This window comes from Limulus polyphemus, unplaced genomic scaffold (genome assembly GCF_000517525.1).
Source record: "Limulus polyphemus unplaced genomic scaffold, Limulus_polyphemus-2.1.2 Scaffold254, whole genome shotgun sequence".
In the NCBI taxonomy this organism is placed as follows: domain Eukaryota; kingdom Metazoa; phylum Arthropoda; class Merostomata; order Xiphosura; family Limulidae; genus Limulus; species Limulus polyphemus.
Window position 1 is genome coordinate 188800 of NW_013665864.1, and position 18992 is coordinate 207791.

General features: G+C 30.8%; 1 protein-coding gene across 2 annotated transcripts in view; it reads right to left on the reverse strand.

Moving 5' to 3' along the window:
* LOC106478847 (protein draper-like) overlaps nucleotides 1-18992 on the reverse strand; it is an 80925-nt gene that overhangs the window by 59313 nt on the left and 2620 nt on the right. For both annotated transcript variants that reach the window (XM_022382506.1, XM_013939420.2), the window contains exons 2-5: nucleotides 11693-11864; nucleotides 10792-10883; nucleotides 6456-6551; nucleotides 4508-4614 (exon numbers count right to left, since the gene is read on the reverse strand). In XM_022382506.1, the coding sequence (XP_022238214.1) occupies nucleotides 4508-4614; nucleotides 6456-6551; nucleotides 10792-10880 (292 nt within the window). In that variant the 5' untranslated portion in view covers nucleotides 10881-10883; nucleotides 11693-11864. The remainder of the gene's footprint in view (nucleotides 1-4507; nucleotides 4615-6455; nucleotides 6552-10791; nucleotides 10884-11692; nucleotides 11865-18992) is intronic.

An 18992-nucleotide genomic window follows, 5' to 3' on the forward strand; every position in this document is an offset into this window, starting at 1 on the left:
TTCAAATGTATATATACATATAAACCTAAAAAAAATTACTCTTTCACATCCCCCGCGTGAGAAATTTGATAAGGCTTAGGAACCTATGGCAAGCAGCACACGAGTACAAGTTCATAATTAGAAAAGATAATTGTTTGCTATACTTCTTCATTTACTGTTCTATGTTTTAAGAAAAATAAGTTTAAGAACTTATTTGTAAATAGTAATAATGTATATACATATGAATTATAACTGAAATGTGACTGTTTTTTACAAAATATTAGTCACTAGAACATAGCCAAGTCAGGTCACTTTGTAAAGGCCAGTTTTATATTCTTGGATACAATAACATGAGTGCCCGTGCGCCACATCATTGCAAATTCTGTAATGTTAGCCAGGCACAGTTGAAAGGTCAATATTAGTAAAAATTATAAATATATATAAATGTATAATGTTATGAGATTTCAGCTATTTATACTAAACATTTGTGTTTTTGTGTTATAATACTCGTCATTCTAGAACGAAAAAACGTAATTCATATTTATTTCCTAATTTTTATGGTGGTTACAAGGTCGGTCAAGTCGAGCAAACCCATACAGACATTAGATATAGAAAATAACAGATAAGATATAGTTTTTTCTTAACAAATATTTGATAATTATCTGGAGATTACAAAGATTTTGCATGTGAAATTTGAAAATTTTCTGATGCATAAAAGTATTTTTTTATCTTATAATCAAAATTACTTTGCATGTTGGATGGTCAACATTCCAAGAGAAAAAAAAGGCATGAGAAAAACATTACTTAAAAAAACCTTAATGAAAAAATCTGATGTTTTGCATACAAAAGCATTGTAATGTTTACTGATAATCTGCAAAATTTCATGAAGATACACTCACTAATTTAAAAGTAATAGCATGAAAACTATAACAAACACAAAATGATTTCGAGGTCTGTTCCACAGACCGAGCCCATGCTGAAAGAGTTCAATAGAAATAAAATACAAAATGCACTACTTGTCAACAAATATACATTAAAATATCTACATATTAGACACTGGTTAGTAGACAGAACTTCCATGTCAATGTACACAAAACACACAAAAACAAAAGTTCCCCATGCTATAACACGATCATTTGTGTCAAATTATAAAAAGCACAAAGAACAACATACAGCAGTAATAAAGAGAAAAGTTAAAGTGTGAAAAAAGGCTGAAAAAAATATCAATATGTAAAAACGGGTTTTAGATTTTTTAAGAAATCAGAAAGTTAAACAAAGATAGTAATATGATTAACTGAAAATGTTTTCAAGTACTTGTGACTTCTTGTATTGGGATTACAAAGACTTAGATTCAGATCTAAAATGCTTAGTGTAACACACACTTCAAAGTTGAAATCTGTAATTAACAGATTAAAAGTAATGTGCTAAAAACACCCACAGCATTTTCACTCAACAGAAATGTTAGATCTGTTGATTTTCAATGCTTCACCAGTTTTAATAATATTTCAGACATACTTTACTTTGGCTGAGGAGTTCTGATATTTTCAGAGAGGCTTTATGGACACTGACTTACAACAGATAAAAGAATCAATTTGAAATGTTATTTTTAACCACATCTAACCTGACATTCACAGAAATGTAAGGATGGGAAAAAACATTTCCAGTTGCATACTTCTTATTACCTACATTGATAGTTTTCACAGTGGCATGATCAATTTTGTTTATTTTTTTCAGTAAAGTTGAACACAGGTGTCACTAGCTCTTTCTTATTTCCAATTCAATTTTGTGTCACTATTTTCCACTACTGCATGACTTATCACAAATCACTATTAATCACAATAAGAAGCACTCATATATCATTTTAATAAATTAAATGTATTATAAATTTAAAATTAGATCAAGAATAGTCTAAAATGTCACTACCAAGTGAGTATAAACATTAACTTTCAACAAGTTTTCTCTAATGCACATCCAAAATTAAGAATTCTTTCTATTTGTATTCAATGTCTTTAAGCTTAATGAAAAACACTCACTAAAGCAGTTTCAATCAGAAATAAAAATTTCAAAAAATAAACTTCTTCAAAATCAGTGCTGTTTTTACACATTCTAAGTTGTAAGTAATCATGTCATCAAACCATACAAATATTAAATTCTAAGAAGTAAAGCATGATTACATAAGTAAAGGGTCAAAAAATTTTAAATTGAAATGACTGAGAGTGTGCAACTAATCTTTTGTATCTGGTAATAAGCAAACAGATTGTAATACAACACAATGGCTCTTCATTACATCCCAAATATTGATAGGCCTTGTTTCATTTAGAAGTAAATTCCTCAAAGATGTGCCAGATATCACCTTGAATAAATGTTTGGAAACAAAGATGCAAATAAAGCATGCTGGTGGAAAAGAAGGGAAGGAGAATGCAAAGCTTTTCTAATATTTTGAACTAAATTAGTCAAAACATGGAACACATTGCATTATCATAAATAAATTCCTTAAATACAAAATGATGTGAAGGTGGCAATGAATGTTGGCCAGAGTGTCAAAATATTCTGGTTTACTTAATTGCTTTCTCTGTTATGCACACAAGAGGATTAAAATAATTTCAAATACTAAAAATACATTAAAAAACCACACACACACACACAGTCTGTATATTTATACATAACCCTTTGACTTCTGGTACACTCTTTAAATTCCTTTGAGCATGTCACAAAAAATGTTACTGAGTAACATTCAAAATTTAATTAAACCACTTTAATATCAATGTATTTGAATGAAACTAGCATTATCAAAAACCTTATAATTCAAAGTTTTATATCATCTAAGTTACTATTCCTTTATTTCAAAAGAAACCTCTGAAACAAACAATTAAATCTTCAGTTTTGTTGACATGTGACATACATTCAGTTAAAATATCTGAGCTTTCGTTTCTTCTGTTTCTATTCAGTTTAGTCTTGGTATCTCTGCGACAGTTTAGACGACCTTCTACCCATACAATGTCGAGTTCTAAACTTAAGTTTCATATTACAACAGACTAACATTCCAAGAAAGAGCTTATTTCTCTCTTCCCCTCTGATAGATGCCACATCCACATTCCAAAGTAATCTGTTGATAAGCAATAGTCTTTTCAAGACTTTAATGGCATGCTTATAACCAACAGAAAAGGCAGATTTCTCAGTCTAATCTCTCAAGCTTGCCAGAAAACACAAGTGATAAGTTCTTTTTACCTAGAGCTTGGTAATTTTTATCATAATAGTTTGATAGACAATTAAGTTGTATTTACGTTTTACTTTTATGTTTTAGTCAATTATGTATTATTTGTGTTTTAAAAATGCATATTTGAAAGGTTTAATGATTTTTTTAATATTATTTTAAGTTTTGCCTCACTAGAAAAAAAAAAGTCTTTCCTAAAAAAGGCGTGTGCAAACTATATCTCGTCGGAGGCTAAACTGTCTCTGTTGATGATACCGTTATATTGCCTGCGGACACCCGTAAGTTAACATAACAAATAAAAGATAAAGAATTGGAAAGGAAAATAAAACCTTGAAAACAAAAAAATTGGTGAAAAGGCAAAGACTTGAAATTATGCACATGACCCAAAGAAGATATTTTAAGATTATTAAACAGAGAGAGAAAAGGTAAGTACTTATTTTAATTTCTTAATCTTAAACATTTCATTGCACTGTACATTGATGATAATGGCTAGAGTTAGTAATATGGTAGAGAAAATGGAAAATAAAATATAAATATTTACCTTAAAAACTTTTGATATTCAATTAAGAGTTTCTAGAGATTATGCAAGTGAAACGTGAAAACTATAAGATAAAAAAAAATAGTATTTTTATACTTATCATGAAAATCACCTTTCAGGTGAACTATTCAGAGTCTGAGTGCAAATAACTACATTAAAGAGCAAATTTTTATTAGAAATAGTAGAAAGAATCAAAATATTTTATTTTTATGAAACTACATACTTTTAGGAAAATTCTTGTCAAATTTCAAACAATTTCATGAATTAGTTATATTTTTGGAAAGAAATATTACGGGAGTGATGTTACCTACTAACAATCTTCACTGTGAGTAGTCATGGGGTTAAATATATACTTTTAAAATTTGATTCACAAATAGACATTTAATTTTCACAGCTTCAGATTTTGAAAAAATGTAATGATGATTGAAATACTAAAAGTGCAAACAATTTACATGCAATCATGCATGAACTATAAATTACTTGTCATTTTGTAAAATGAAAATAATATACTGTATTTAGCACAAACTTCTTGAAGGACTATTTTTTTTACTAAAAAGACAAAATGTTATGCCATAATTCCAATACTTTCTTCTTCTACTTCAGATTAAGTATTATGCTAAATTTTTTGAACCAAGTAATGCTAATAAATAGGAATAACATTAAATTATAACACATGCCTACTGCCATGACTAAATTAGAATCAAATTTAGCATATTACAGCTTTAAAAAAAATCCCATTTTTTAAAGTAACACTGATTATTATGAAAATTACTTACGAATACATTTTCCTTCACTTTCACCACGAATGTACCCTTCACAGCATTCATTCACCTTTTTTGTTTTTGTTACATGTTCCAACTGATATCCAGTTGTATATGCAATCCTAGAATAATAAAATAACTTTATCCAAACATAATGTAACACACTAGAACTATAAAAAAATCTCAATACCATTTCAGATATTGATACAGGTAAACTGAACAATTTGCACTCTGTAGGACATATCTTTTCTTACAAAAAGCTAAATACGATAAACAATTTCTAAGCTTAATAAAAAGAAATTTAAAGTGCAACTGTAATTAATAACAATCTTTGTTATTACCCAAATAAGTATGGTAACACACATTCTTATGTCATTTTTGTTCAATGAAGTGCAAGGTGTGATTACCAGGTAAATCTAAACTTTTATTCTTTAAGTTACACCACATTTTGAAATGTGAATGATAGTATGATTAATTCCTAACAATTTAGTGTTGAATATCCTGCTTGTGAAATAAAATTTGGCATCAACATTATTCATGCTTGTTCTCCTGTCAATTAAAAAGTGATTGTTGAGCTTTGCCTGCGCGTGTTCTAGGTAAATCCTTGAGAAATTCCACAGGTTATGGAATGAATTTTTGACAGAATTCGAAATTTTTTGATGAAGAGAGAAAACGTTCAATGATTCTTTTATTTCCATCCACACCACATCATTGGGTGGAGGGGTAAGAAGACCACTAGTTCCAGTCCTGACCTGGAACTACAGAAACAATCCACTGAGGGCTCCAGCCCACCAGCACTAGTTTCCCACCACGTAAAAGAACTAGATCCATGAGTAAGCCCTTGACACCAGAAGAGCAGCTAACCATGATTCAAAGCTGTGTTGAATAGGCTACCAGCCGATTTAGCCAAGCTTCACCTATTTCACCCAGCACCACGAGATCCAATAAATCATCCACCCCAACCAACCAAGCCATAAGGTCACTGCCAACTAAACAACCCACTCCACCTCAAGCCTCTACTTCTACCAGCCAGCAGCTACAATCTCCTCCAGCCATCACCGTGGAAGGACTCCCGAGCCAGCTACAGATGTACAGAAATAGCTACAAAACTCAAAAGACTCTTCCCCAAGAATGGTTTTACCAATGTTTAAAGACTAGCTAAAGGAGGTGTCATCATTAAAACCAACACCCCAGCCAAGTATGCCAAGCTCCTCAAGCCCCAGGACCCTTCAGCCATCCAGAACTCCACACTTAATGTTCACATTCCAGGGAATAACCAAGAAGATAAATTCCACACAATAGTCATCAGAAGTGAACCATTTGACATCATGTCAGAGGAAGAACTACAGTCACAAGAAATATCTGCCAACAAAGCAGAGAAAATTAAATCTGTTTGAACCAGCCAAGACACCCTAATCTTCTTCAAATACCCCATATGATCTGAAGGCACTCATCAATGGAAGGGTGTACAGTGTGGCAAACAGCACCCAGTAGCCAAACGCCCACGACAATGCCACCTCCTTCCAAGGGTGTCCCAAATATTAGTAGATATTTAGGGTAGCCCATTCAACCAATGCACCATCAAGAGGAGCCTCTACCACCACAAGCCAACAAGTATGACACCAGCTCTCCCTGAACACAGGACCATCATCTGGCCAGCAATCAGCAAGACCAGAACCAGAGACCAGCCAACAGGGATATTCCAGGACCTACACCAAGATCGCCAGATCCTCATCAAGACCCCACAGTCTTGCAGAATGCATAACTGCATTTTAGTGGATATCCTCTCTTGTTTCAACAGGAAAGATATCACATCCAGAGACCTCCTCAACGATGCATGCCATGCCACAGGATTCTACTTTGCCTTCCAAATAGTTACCCCATATGATCTGAAGGCACTCATCATTTTTAATGTGAAATTTTTAAAGGATTATATGATAAAAGTTTTGAAAAGTTTTCTTACCTGAACCTTGAGCATCTAGGTGGAATAGCAAAACACCAAGTATATGTTCTGATATGGTATGGCTTGCTGTAAGATTTTCTTGTAGATACTGAATATCTATGAAATTAGAAATTACATATTAATATGTATACATATAATCACTATATGGATACAAATTATACTTCATAATATGAATTATTAATTTCAAATTAAATTTAGAACTAAAAACAATAATCACACACCACATGAGCTAGACACCCCCCTTGTTGTTGTATAAACCATCATCTAAACATAATATTCAAATATCACGGTACAAACCAGATAAAAATAAATGAGAGAAATCACAATACTTTACTATTTCCATTTCATTCGAAAACACAGTAGTTATCTCTTGGCAACACATAAATCCAACTATTATACTATTTGTCCTTTGAAAACATTTTTATACACACAGTTTTAAGAAGTTTTGTCCACAGTTAGATTATTTATTAAAATGACTGTATTCCTATAAGACAAAATTACTCATTGAAGAACAACATTCAGGTGATCCAGCAGCTCAAAGTGGTTATTTCAAACCAATACTTGTACAGTAACAGATTTCTTTTTGTGAAAAAGTGAAATGGAGTTGGGGGGTTTAAATACCAACAAGTCTCAGTTTTCACTTATTCTCGAAAAACAAAAAGACTTTTCAGAATGGTGGTGGGACACTCTTTAAAACTTAGTTGCATTACAATGGTTATCAAAATTCTAACATTAAATGTAGTAGTTGAATAGTAATTGATTATGACACCTGTCAGTTCTGTTGCAGCTGAATGTTTTTGTAAAAACACTTTTTTATGGGTCACTTTCTTTGGTTGTAGCAACCTTATTAATTTTGTAAAGATACATACGGTATAACTTAACATAAATGGATATACATTCAAAACTACATTGGTATCCTGACACTATAACCCAGAGATTAAGCTTTGTTCAAATACCTGAATGAATTTCAACCAAGTGTATACTCTAGGAGGTTATGGTCCTGTGCACTTCTACTTCACTGAAAATACCAAAACATTTGACCCTTTGAAATGGCAAAACTGACCAACAGTTTCCACAATACATCCCACCAAATCTGATGTCAACAATGATTACCCTCATTCTGTGAACATCTTCTAGACACAGCCAGAGATCTACTTCTTCAATCACATCTAGGCTATTGCAATATCTACCAGTCTTCTGACTGTTCCTGTATCAACTATGATCTTGATCTGTTGGACATGTACTCTTACAAGAAATACCAAGCTCCAGCTAATCCAGATAGAGAGCTGAAATGACTACCAAACCTTTCAGTGCAAGCTGCCTGTTGTGCTCCAGCAAGTTACTGGCAGCGCTTACCACATGTTGTTGGTTCTCCTGCATCTTTTGCACGGACCTAAACTAATAGCCATGCATACCTTGCTGCTTGGCAAAGTATCAGCATACCACACCAAAAACTAATACTTTGTTCCTCTCTTGCAAAACAACATCCAGTCTGAAGAATCTCTGATATAGACTACAGTATGAAAAGCACAAGATTCTGTAAGTACTTCAACTTACAGAAAATGAAAACTAATAATATTGTGTTGTCATGGCACCCACATTTCTCCTTCCTGCCTACTCTGTGGTACTCGAGAAATCAATTTCCCAAAAGAATAAGTTAGATAATTCCTATATATATAACAGAAGGTTATATATATAGGCAAAATTTAAGGCACAGTAATAATGAGTTTTGCTAAAACTAACTAAGTCTGTGATAATGGACTGGACATAACATGTGATGTACAATGAAAATTTCTATTTAACACAACATAAATCAACAGGGTGTGTACTTTAACTTATGAATGATGGACAGTTGCCTTTACTTGAGCTGTGAGTTAACCATGCTGGTCATACTCCCTCATGATTTATTTGCAAACTGATTGATTCACTTAAGATGCTGTTTCCAATTGACTAGATCTCATTACTTAGTGGAACTGGTAATGTCAGACTTACACAGAGAAACTAGTGCAACCTGTATGACAGAACATTACAAAATAATAGAGAATAAACAGTAATTTGGCCAATAACAGCTCTAAACAATAGTAAATATTTCAAAACTAACTGTTGATTTATTTAACATAATAATAAAGAAGAAAACAAAACAGTGTAACACAGTGTGATCATAAAATAAATATGAACCTTCAAATATAACAAAAAGTTACAAGAGAGAGAATGTTATTAGCAATCACATTTTTTAACAACACTGTTAATTAGTTAAGACATATGCCTTAAGTCACCCAAATGAATAAATAATAATACAAATAATTATACATAAACAGTGAAACAGAATAGACTAACAGTAATGCTTTGGTTAGAAAATACAAACTTCCAACTACATCAACTTAGAACAAGAAGAACATGAAATGGGTGAAGAACAAAAACTTCCTTTTTATGTTCCAAGGTGTGACTCAACACATTTTACTATAATGGACGTAGTGTGTATGTTAGTATCTATGTATGTAACCACAACTCCTGCACCATCTATTGAATGGCACCACAAACAAAAATTCATAAGAAATTTCACACTTTGGGTATTCAATATTCAGACAATTAGAAAAATAACTGTATGTGCAACAACCATTTCTTTATAACAGAACACAATTTTAAATAAAAGTACTTTCTTCACAAGAACACAACTTTCACTAGAACTGTACGTGAGGGTTTGATTATGTCTTTAAATGAAGTGTTGAATAGCTATACTGGAGGGACACTCACCAGAGCATATACCTCCGCCATGCAGCTTTGATCATATTCAGCTCTCAAAAAATATGAAAATGTGTCCGTATCCCTGTCGTTATCAACAGGTACAGACCATTTCTGGCAGGACAATGAGAAATAATATTCTACACATGTCCACCAAATTTCATAAAATTTGATCATTTTTGACTGAGTTAAAGAGCAAAAATAGTGTACAAAATTGGTCGCATTTTAATAGATAAGAATTTTTTTAGATTTTCATGACCTTGACCCTCCAAACACCAATCATTTCTAAGTTGGGTCATAGTCCAAATGTATACCAACTTTCTTCTAATTCCGTTCAGCCGTTTTTGAGAACTGACAAACACAAACACAGGGGTGAAAACACAACCTCCATTCATCTTAAGTGGTGGAGATAAAAAGTGAGAACACTATTATAAATTTGGAAAGCCTGTGTCAAAGAGAATGTTAGTTTGTAATATGTATCCATATTGAAGTGTCTAAGTTTGTAATTATCATTAGCCTGAAACTTTAACTAAATATATTGTTTGTTAATGTTTTTTAATTGCTTGGACATCCAAAGGCTTTGGCTAGTTAAGTAAAATCAGGCCTCTGAGCTCACTTTGATGACATAGATAGTCATGACAGACTACAAGTTCTGAGTAGTATTTACTATTGATATTATAACATCTTAAACTTTACTTATGAAAAGTGTAGGGGCTAAATATAAGGAGAAGACAGAAAAACTGTAGTAAAAATGTAATTTTACAAAACCACTCTTGTCAGTCAGTGTTAGGCCTTCATTTAAAAAAAATAGTTTTGGGGAAGTAATCTTAAAATAAGATTTTATATGAGGCAGAGAATGGATTAATTATTTTGTAAAAACCCACAATTAAAGGAAAAATTGTGGGCTTTCTGAATTGGTTAATCCATACTCTGCATCATATAAAACCTCCAATTGATGAAAAATTCAGTAACAACTCAAATATATCAATAGGACTTCATGAAAGAAGTTTATCCGAAGATGAGAAATGTTATAGAAAGGAGGTACAGAACAGAAAAACTAAATGAATTCCTATACACCAAAATCAGAAATATTGATATGGTTAGATGAAAGATACTTTTTCTTTCATTAAAGTTGCTTCTTCAGTCTTGTTTTCTACCTCAATATAACCAAAAATTCTCAACTAACTTTACTGCTCCATTACTTTTAGCTATGAGTTTAGAAACCTCCTCCCTTCTACCTATCACACTGTTACAAGAACTGTACCAACTATCAGACATTGCACTTGCAACTTTACATTGATCAATTACATCCATGTTTAGGCTATGCACATTTAAGTTCCTATGTTAAAATGCTCTATACTTTAAGGTTTCAAAATTATTAAGAGGTAACACTTCTGTAGCTTAATGTGAACAAACTTTACAATAAAAAATTAGTTTGGTTAGTATTGTCACATGTAAATTTATTAATCTAAAACTGAATTTCTCATAATCTCATCTGATGATTTTTTTAGTAATTTGCTGAATCACAATCGTTATTTTTAAACCTGAGGGCTGTATTTAAATTTAAAATTACAAACTTTTGTAGCAAACTTACTGTACTTGTCTTGTACACATATTAGACCACTCTTCATCAGCCAAAGCTGCAGATAAAACTAGCAGTAAGAGTTGTGAATGGGCCCACATATTCTGAAAGAAAAATATAACAATATATAGATCAATTAGCATTATTTTAATTTCTTTCAAGACATTCAAGTATCTTGAGTACTGAGTAGCAACCACATTGTGATAGTTTATAAAAAAAATTTAAGGAATCACATTTTAACCCACAGCCTAACACCTCCGAGATTCTTGTTGGGACCATGCTTCAACAGCCATTGTTTTGAAGGGGCCAAATATATCGGTACATGTGTAGCAAGTGACTGTGGCCAGAAATAGAGTATATCGGCTGTTTTCGCAGACAAGTATATACATGTCCTCCTGGATAATATTGTGATCATTCTATTTAAGTCTTTTACAAACTAAGTTTTGTGAAAAGATTAATCTTAGGCTAATCTGATATCAAAACTAGACTACATATAGTGATTCGTACCTACAAACTTATGACAGTAATTAAGAACTCCAATAAAAACAATTTAATAATATATGTGAATTTTACTCTTACAACAACTTCAGAAAGCATCTAGCTTAGCTAGCTAAGTTTGAGTTACATTAAAACGTCGACTTAATTTCTCACATTAGTTTGTTTTTAGGTTCTTACAATTTTTACATTTAAGAAAAGTAATAAGATTTGGTATATATATAAAAAGCATCAACTATCCACAGCACCAATACTAGTAATACTATAAAGTCAGCTTCATCCTTAATAAGAACAGAAATAGATATATAAAATTCACTCTTCCTATATTTTTGTATTGATTCATACAACTTCTAAAAATATTACATTATCAACTGAAAAAATAGTATGAACCACAATGGTGATTCCTAATCAGACTGACCTTGTAGTGATTCTCTTACACATTTGCTAATACACTACAGTCTCTAGGTGATGCTTCCAAACTGGATTTTCCTACTACAACTAATAATTCATGCTTGAGGCCATTATGTGAACATCAAAATCAACCTCTCACTGAAGAATTGTGGAAGGAATTCTAGCACAATTTTGTTGTCCTGCAATGTTATGAAGAAAAAATGTGATTAGTTACTTCAATAACTTCACCTGAAAACAAACATGATAAATATTTACAACAACTAATCTTGAGCTCTGGCTTGAAATGGATATTAGAACTCAGCAATTTAATTGATTACATATGAGCAGCAATTAAAGCAATTTATGTCACATAAGCTAATCAATTAATCAAAATAAGTTACAATTTTTACTGTTTTTGATTACTCCAATAATCAATTGATCAAAATTATGATTTCTAATTATTACTATTTCAGATTATTTTAACTATAAAAGTAGTCAGAATATTACTACCAAACTTGCTTGCCCTGTTTTTGTTATAGCAAAGCTATTAAGGCTATCTGCCACTGTCACTAATGTTTAACTGATGACAGCATTTGCCATCAACATTTTCTTTGTTGTTGTTATTATTGAACTGCTGACTAGAATGAAGGCAAAATTTCAGGCAGCACCTGCTTCCAACCTTTTATTTTTTTCTGCTTGTACTTACCATGGTTGGATGAATACTGTACTAACTTAGTGGGGCTGTCAATTAATTGATTAGCAAATACCCCTAATTGCCCAGCTCTATGGAATATATTTATCAATGTAAATTAAAATTATTGAAGCATAAAATAAATCTGACTTAAGGACATACAATAAATTACAAAGAAATTTGACAAAATGGTAAAACATGTTTGAGTATGCAAAACAATGAACCTTAATTTCCACTTGTGCTCGTACCAGATAAATGTTTGTTACTTTTACAGTTGATGACACATGTACATTTCATTCAAACACAACAAAAACATCATTATCACTTTCTTAAGGAGGTTTGTATTTTTTCAGGTGGATTAATTTCTGTTCATGATGCATATATATATATATATAGACACACATGTAAAACTGCAGGTGTTATCAAGAGAACTCAATGATGAGCAAATTATGTTAAAATAAATAAACATGCAAGTTTTAATAACATTATGGATACTCACTACTCATTATTCAATATCAAATTTATGTGTACATCACAATTATACATATGTAAATTCCTTTTTAATAACTATTCTAAATATTCAATTTCAGCACTGAATCATACTATGTCAAACTGGTTAAGGGTCTGTATGTGTGAAAAAACAGCCACAACCTTTTGAAACATATTTAGCTATCCCAGGATAAAGAAAATATGAAAGATTTATTTGGGTCACAATGTGATTTTACAGTATGGTGTTTGCTTCGTTAGTATGGTGTAGAATGATACGTTGCTTGCCCATTCACATCACACAGAGAAATGGAACCACTGGTCATTCATTACGCTTTAGTCCAAGTTGAGTAAACTAAGGATATTAATTTTTCCTTTAAACTGCACGTAGATACAGTGACTCATGATATTAATGTTTATTTGTGGTCCAAAAAGAGATGAGCTCACACACTCCTTCAATCCCCTGGCGATGACCCTAATAGTCATTGTTACACTATATTTAATATTACCACATTTATACTGTTAGATAATTAATTTCATGCTAAATAACACCGTACATTACAACTAAATGTGATGCTGTAGCTCTTCTTTTAGTACAGTAATATACTGATTTTATCACAACAAAGAAGTTAATTTATCCACACTAAATTTTTTCTTTTCTCAAACATTGCCTTAGAGCTCACTGTAAATTTTAAATTTATCCAAGTGAATTTCTATCTTATATTAAAATTTGTTTTTAAATGTAACTTAAAATTCACTATCAAAAATCACTAAACTCCAATAATTTCAAGACTTGGAGATTGACATGCTGCAATCACAGGCTTCTCAAAATTTTTAGGTTCTTAAATCATCTAATTCAGTGTTGTCATTGTTTCAAAAAAAGTACCCGAGATAACATGCACACAATTAAAGACAAAAAGAACCAGAAAAAATATAACATTTGTACCAACTCAGGATATACAGTATCCTATTACAATAAGACCTATTCCAATTGGAATACTTTGTACCTAGAGAAAATGAGAACTGTCCATTGAAGGATATCTAAGAAGATATGTTTAACAGCTCTCAACACATTCTTACACATACACACACTAAAATTAACATTTCTAGTAACGCACTGTTAAAAGTAATATTTAAAATACTTTGAATTTAAAGTTTATAAATATTTTATACACAAAGAATGACATTATTGTGATTACATCTTTTTTATAAAAATGTTATTTATCTATAGTAATTACTTGCACTCAAGCTGTTAAAATAGTCTGAGTGTAATATGATTTTTATTTTAAGTATAAAATACTTTTCTTCATCTTATAGTTTTCATATTTCATATGCATAACCTCTAGAACATCATAAATGAATATCAAAAATTTTTTTATAAGGTAAATGTTTATATTTTATTTTTCATTTTCTCTACCATTTAGTTGATTTTTAATGTTTTATTTTCCTTTCTTGTCCTTTACCATTTATTCTTCATCTTGACACAAGTCAATGGTGCCCTCAAAGCATATTACGGTATCTCTGCCAGACATGTACAACCATTTGGCAAAATCTTTGTGCACCCCATAATATCATAAGCCAGTAAGCCTTGAGAACTGACACAAAGTATGGTGTATATTTACAAAATGTTTAAACATTTCAATTATGCATTTTAAAACATAGCTAATACATAATTAATTAAAATATAATAGTAAGGTCTAAATACAATTTAAACTGTATTTCTAACTATAACATATTCAGGTAAGAAACAACTATAAGTGCTATAGTCGATCCAGCAGCCAACAACACTACAGTCAACTACATGTACTCCATGATGACAAATTGGTGGCAAATTCAAAATAACCATTGTTAGATTATAGTGTTAAAGGAGCTCTTTCTAATGACTATCCACATATGTATGTAACATCTACATGTAGGCTACAAAACTCAAACAAATCTGTTGAAGGTGGGTGTAGCACCTGTCAGGGGTTGAAAAAATTATTACTTATTTCAACTGCATTCATTCAGAGATCTTTGAAATGTACAAGTCAAAAGGTTAAGTAAGCATCTCAGAATCTAGACATATATCTACACAACTATCATTGTATTATTGAGGATACAGAGAGCCAAACAACAAATTTTCATAGCTTGTTGGTCACATGACAATACATTTGAAGTTTTCCTTTGAAATAAAGGACTTAAAACTTAGATAACATAAAACTTCAAATCATAATATAAATTATAATTTTATTTAATTGATAGTAAAAGTGTTTAATTACATTTTGAACATAACACATTGACTTGTGCAGAAAAGTGTTTAAAGATGTTCCCATGTTTAAAGGGTTATACACTGACATAAATGGAAAATAATTTTAAATCATATTCATGTGTCACTGAAATATTATGTTTGGAACTGGTGAAAAGCTATAAACATGAGCATGCAAAAATTAAAACATTGGCATATTATCAACACACTCAAGATCATGTCGATTATCCACTATCTAGAAAAGCAATCTTTGAAACACGTTCCTGATGCACTACTATTTTTAAGTTACATATAAGATACATATTATTCCAATACTATCAAAATGACAAAACTTTTTGATCACTGTACTAAATAAAATGATTCTAAAATTAAAACCTGACATATGTGACATAAATAGTCTTGTACATGTATGACTATATGTCTACTGGGCTTCAAACAAGCTATACACAACTTCTGCATGAGATTCAGCTAGCTGAAGTTGCTTGAAAAACACTATTCTGCACAAGGTACTTTGAGTAGAGCTGAGGGTGAGGTGAAATTAATATTTTTGTTCTAAAATATCCAATTTAAGCTGCAGACTTATTAATTTTGGCTTACTTTTTGAAAATATTAAGTCTAAATAAAACTAATATTGTCAAGGTAATGGATTAAATCACATTACATGTATTAAAATCAAAAAACCAAGTAAATTGTGAAAGAGACTGTTGAAAGTGACTGGTCAATCATATATCACATACTGTAAGCTGATACTGTTGTCTACAAAAAATTCATAATCACTTCAAAGAATATAAAAGTTCATGTTCAGATGTAACATACCCAATTACTTTAAATAAAATTAATTGCATTTATTCAATATCATTATCAAATTAATTTCTATAGTGATAACTAGGACTTCAACCAGAGAAAGAAAAAATGAAATTTTGAAAATGCTTTTCGTAGAACACACATAACTAATCATAGCTATAATGTGTAGACACAACAATGAGTGTAAGTGTATTATAGATTAGATGGGTATTCTTTGCCTGATAATTTATTCTAAAATACTTTTATTTATGAAAATAAATTTAAAAATCTAGTAAAGTTATAACCAGTGAAAGAAGTTAAATAATACAAAGTTTACAAGTTATAAGTATTTTTTTTATATGTAAGAGAATACAGTATTTTATACATTTGTTCAAAAAACTTATTCTCAATATATCACTTTTTCACCCATTTAATTAAGAAGTGGAAAAACTACATGACAATAAAATCCAAGTACTCTGAGAAACAAAATCAATATTTTCTGTAACCTATCATGTACTTGTATCTAACATGAACTTTGGATTATTTGCTCTACTTAATATTTACTTATTGATACATATAGCACTTAAATTCTTTGAAACCTAAAACCAAAGTCTTTAATGTATATATATATGGCCTTGACCTGAGCCAATGGACCTAATGGACTCTTTGGTCAATTGAAAACAGCAGGGGTGGCATATGAAGCAATGTCATGATACACCACTGAAAAATATCTGTATTAACTTACAGCAGAGGTCATATATAGTTCAATGGCAAGAATAAAGTAAAAGACAAGATCACCAGTGAACACAATATTTACATTAGAAAAATAAAAAATAACTACTATATCTTACAAAAGCAACACATCAGATACAATAAAATTATATTAAAACTTAAAAAATGTCAGAAAACAAAAAAAAATGTCTACTAAAATTGCGAGTTAAAATAGATTAACATGAGATTTGATTGAAGTACTAACAACTGCAAAAAAAAAAAAACAATGACTGATGGTTCATAACACATTGTTTAAATGCCAATGATTTTGTTTAAAACAAGTTTTTTAAACCTTGAGGTGAAGATAAAAGTAGTTGACTGGATTATTGATAAAATAAATGCAAATATATTAAAAACTGCTTACACTTGTGATAGATTTGTTGTATAGAAAAAAACAGACTGGTAATGAAGACAAAGACCATGATTTGGACAAATAAAATGCTTGCATGTTTAATACTTCACAACATACTTGCATGTATTTCATAATGAGATATGTGGAAATAATCTGAAAACATTACATAGTTTGAAATTAGTTTTATTTGTTTCTCAGTTTTAATGGCATTTTTTAAATTAGTGATTTGACTTAATATGTTGCTAATTGCTAAAAATTTTAATGGAAACATCTTTATCCTTTAGTTCTATCGTGTTATTTGCAACAACGTATGAAAAATTAGGCTTGATAAAATTTAACAAAAATTGTAACGATGTAAACAATCATTAGCAAAAACAAGAAGGAAGAAGGGTACATTATATAATGAAATTAAAAAAGCAAACTTCCTCATTAGAGGAAAACAAATAAACTGAGTACGTATGTATTTATGTACGTTCTACAACAGATATTACAGATTACAGATATTTCCTGGTTGCTGCTGAAGCAGATTATACAAGAGAAATGCAGGGAAAGATAAATTACCAAACAAAAAATCAAAAATTGTAAAATTCATAATTCAATAACTTATAAGCAGTAATCTACATAATAAATCAAAACACTAAGTATAAAAATTGTCTATTAAATCAATGGGAAGACACATAAATAACTAAAATGTGAAGTACAACGTATGACATTATGTTCACAGACATTTTGATTGCTAGGACAACTGTAACTTTTACATGTATGTTTAAAATCATGTCTAATAGATAAAAAATAAAATGATTTAGCATCCCCAAAACTGTAGATTTGAATGTCATACAAACATTCTCTCAAATGATTTTCACGTAAAAGGTCAGTTAACTTCCAGACATTATAAACTAAAGAACAAAGTGATCAACAGAAATGTACAGGGAATATGGAATGAACTAGAAAAACTAAAGGAACATGGCTTAGGTTAATATTCTGCTAAAAAATTTTTATCTTTTCTTTCGCACATCTGATGTAGCATTCAACTATTTCTTCAACCTTTGCACGAAGATCTACAATCAGTTCAGGCTATTCAGTTTTTGTTCCCTACACCATCTTCAAGAAACTACTGAAAAGTATCCTATAAAACCACCCTTTATTTCTGTTCATATTCTCACAAGTTTTCTTGGTTTTCTAGTGCTCTTTAAGATTATAACTTTTATAGAATGACAGAAACTGTTGCAGCATGACTTAAAATTGTTCATAAAAAAAGTCCCTAAACAGTCCATGTAAGCCCATAAAGATTAGAAAAGGCTAAATCTGTTATTAATATAATTTCTGCCCATTAATTAGATGCACATAAAGTCAATGAGTCTAGAGTCCTGTAAACTCTTACATGAGAGGTAAAGATCTGGTAATTTTATTGTTCTTCTCTGTACCTGGTACAGTCATTTCAATGCAGTACTTTTTTTACCAGATCTGGTAAGGTTTTACCTGCCTCTCGAACAATCTACCACCAATGTACAGTGGAAAAATTATATATTTTATGTAAATAACTGAAAAAATAGTTAACTATTCGACAAACAGGCACTTACAGTCAAAACATACCCTATTTATAGTTCCAGTTTTATCAAAATGTAAATAAATACCACACGTCTTATATTTCATCAAAGATAATACATATTGATTTACTAGCAATGTTACAAGCTTTTATGTTTCAGTTTTCATGCAACTGCAAGAATCAAGTATTATCAATATCACTATTATTGGTAACAATAACATTAAGCCCTATAAACTAATAACACTAATAGTATTATTAACAATGTTTAAAGGCAACAAGGGGCCTGGTGGTCCATCATGACCATCCCATCCACTATATTAAAAAAGTCATCATCATTTAAATATTTACTGAGCCTTTTCTTAAACTCTCTTAAATTTGGGCTCCTTACCTTAGGAAAGACATTGAATTGTTGGAAAGGGTTCAGAGAAGGGTTACTAGAATGGTGCCTGGGATG